Source organism: Capsicum annuum, unplaced genomic scaffold, assembly GCF_002878395.1.
Source record: "Capsicum annuum cultivar UCD-10X-F1 unplaced genomic scaffold, UCD10Xv1.1 ctg51506, whole genome shotgun sequence".
Taxonomy (NCBI): Eukaryota; Viridiplantae; Streptophyta; class Magnoliopsida; order Solanales; family Solanaceae; genus Capsicum; species Capsicum annuum.
The window spans coordinates 1-2,059 of record NW_025859458.1 but is presented as its reverse complement, the minus strand read 5'-3'; the positions used below and the strand labels follow the sequence as shown (position 1 = coordinate 2,059).

The following is a 2,059-nucleotide window of genomic DNA, read 5'->3' as shown; positions in this document are numbered from 1 at the left end:
GTAATTGCAACTCTCTTACCTCCATGCCTATTAGCACTCTGCCGAGTACGTTGAAGACAATATGGATATTTCATTGCCGGAAATTGAAATTGGAGGCACCAGATAGTAGTAGGATGAATTCTAACATGCTTCTGGAGGAATTGAGACTGGATGAATGTGATTCTATATCATCATCACCTGAGTTGGTCCCAAGAGCACGCACTTTGCGTGTATTGAAATGCCAAAACCTTACTAGGTTTTTTATTCCTAATGGGACTGAAACACTCCATATTTGGCGTTGTGAGAATCTTGAAATACTACTTTCGGTGGCATGTGGGACCCACATGACGTCATTGTATATTTTCGATTGCAAAAAGCTAAAGCGGCTGCCAGAAGGTATGCAGGAACTCCTTCCATCTCTTAAGATTCTGCGACTGCAACATTGTCCAGAAATAGAGTCCTTTCCTGATGGAGGATTGCCCTTCAATTTTGAAGTCCTTGAGATCTACGATTGCGAGAAACTGGTGAACAGCCGAAAGGAGTGGCATCTACAGAGACTCCCCTGTCTCCGAGAGTTGGAGATCTACCACAATGGCAGTGACGAAGAGATTGTTGGTGGTGAGAATTGGGAGTTGCCTTGCTCTATTCGAAGTCTTTCCATAGCCAATCTGAAAACATTAAGCAGCCGACTTCTCAAAAGCCTCACCTCTATTGAATATCTATGGACTTGTAATTTACCTCAAATTCAGTCACTGCTGGAAGAAGGGCTTCCCTCCTCTCTTTCTGAGCTTTATTTATACGACCATGATGAGCTTCATGCACTACCGACCGAAGGTCTTCGGCACCTCACTTCGCTTCAAAGTCTACACATCAGCAATTGCAATCAATTCCAATCACTTCCCGAATCAGCGCTGCCCTCCTCCCTCTCTGAGCTGAACATCTGGAATTGCCGTAATCTCCAATCACTTCCAGTAAAAGGGATGCCCTCTTCCCTCTCTAAACTATCTATTCGCTACTGCCCATTGCTCGAACCACTCCTAGAATTTGACAAGGGGGAGTACTGGCCAGAAATTGCCCACATCTCCACCATAGAGATTGATGACGAATACCTTTGAGGATTTAAACCGAATGGTTCTCTCACAAATGTAAGTTATTCTTTTCCCTTAGAAGCTTTTTATTTTTGTTTGCTTCCCTTTGTTCTTTTTTTAATTCTTTATCTTTTTTTTTTTTTTAATCTTATCGAGCAGTGTGGAGCATCTATTGCTCAATCCGTATCTTGTATTCGACGAGGGAGCTTACTAGCCAAAAATTGCTCATATTTCCACCGTAAATATTGATTGGGAGTACCTGTAATCCGATAGATGTAAGTTATTCTATTTTCTTAGTATCTTTTGGTGTTTGGTACCTTCTCTTTGCTTGTTTGTTAATAATTCTGTTTCTTTGTTAAATCATTTTGACCAGTGAATCTGAGGAAGCATCTTTAGATCAAGATGAAATCTTTATATTTGCACCAAAACATTGAAAAAGAAATCTATTTTAGGTAGGAACCCTCTTTTCTTGTCTATTAACCTATTTTCTCCCTCAAATCTTTGCAGACAGAAGTATGATTCACCATCATGAAAGCTGTTCCGCTTTGTTCTGCAATTTGTCGTCTCTTCTACAGAGATAAAGGGTCCAACAAATGCAACCTCACTTTCTCAATGAGGTCCAACAAGCAAGCAATTTGCGCCAGAGATGAATTTAAGTCTAATAAAATGGACCCACGTATCATGATGTATTTAACACTATGCTAGTCGCTAGAGGTTGAACAATGGAGAAGCCTTCAGTTCTTGATTAATAGACGTCAATTGGCAGCTTGGCTCCCTTCCCGTTGCTTTGTTCTTCTATCGAATGCAAAGCTCTAACAGAATTCATAGGTGTATAATACACAAGGTTTGTTTCCTATCTATCAAAAGTATAAATGTTTGCCTCACAATAAATTTAACAAATAAAAGCATCAGCACCGTTGAGGTTTTTGTTAATGATTAGTGGATATCAACTTAGCAAATTTTATTCTGCTGCAATTCTCTATTGAATAGAA

At 39.9% G+C, this 2,059-nt stretch overlaps 1 protein-coding gene across 1 annotated transcript; it reads left to right on the top strand.

The window, feature by feature from the left end:
- Positions 1-6: 6 nt before the first annotated feature.
- Positions 7-2,038, top strand: LOC107854792 (putative disease resistance protein At3g14460). Its single transcript, XM_047404060.1, has 3 exons — positions 7-1,124; positions 1,227-1,342; positions 1,575-2,038. The coding sequence occupies exon 1, from the start codon at positions 24-26 to the stop codon at positions 1,092-1,094; it is 1,071 nt and encodes a 356-aa protein (XP_047260016.1). The 5' UTR covers positions 7-23; the 3' UTR covers positions 1,095-1,124; positions 1,227-1,342; positions 1,575-2,038.
- The last annotated feature ends 21 nt before the right edge of the window (positions 2,039-2,059 follow it).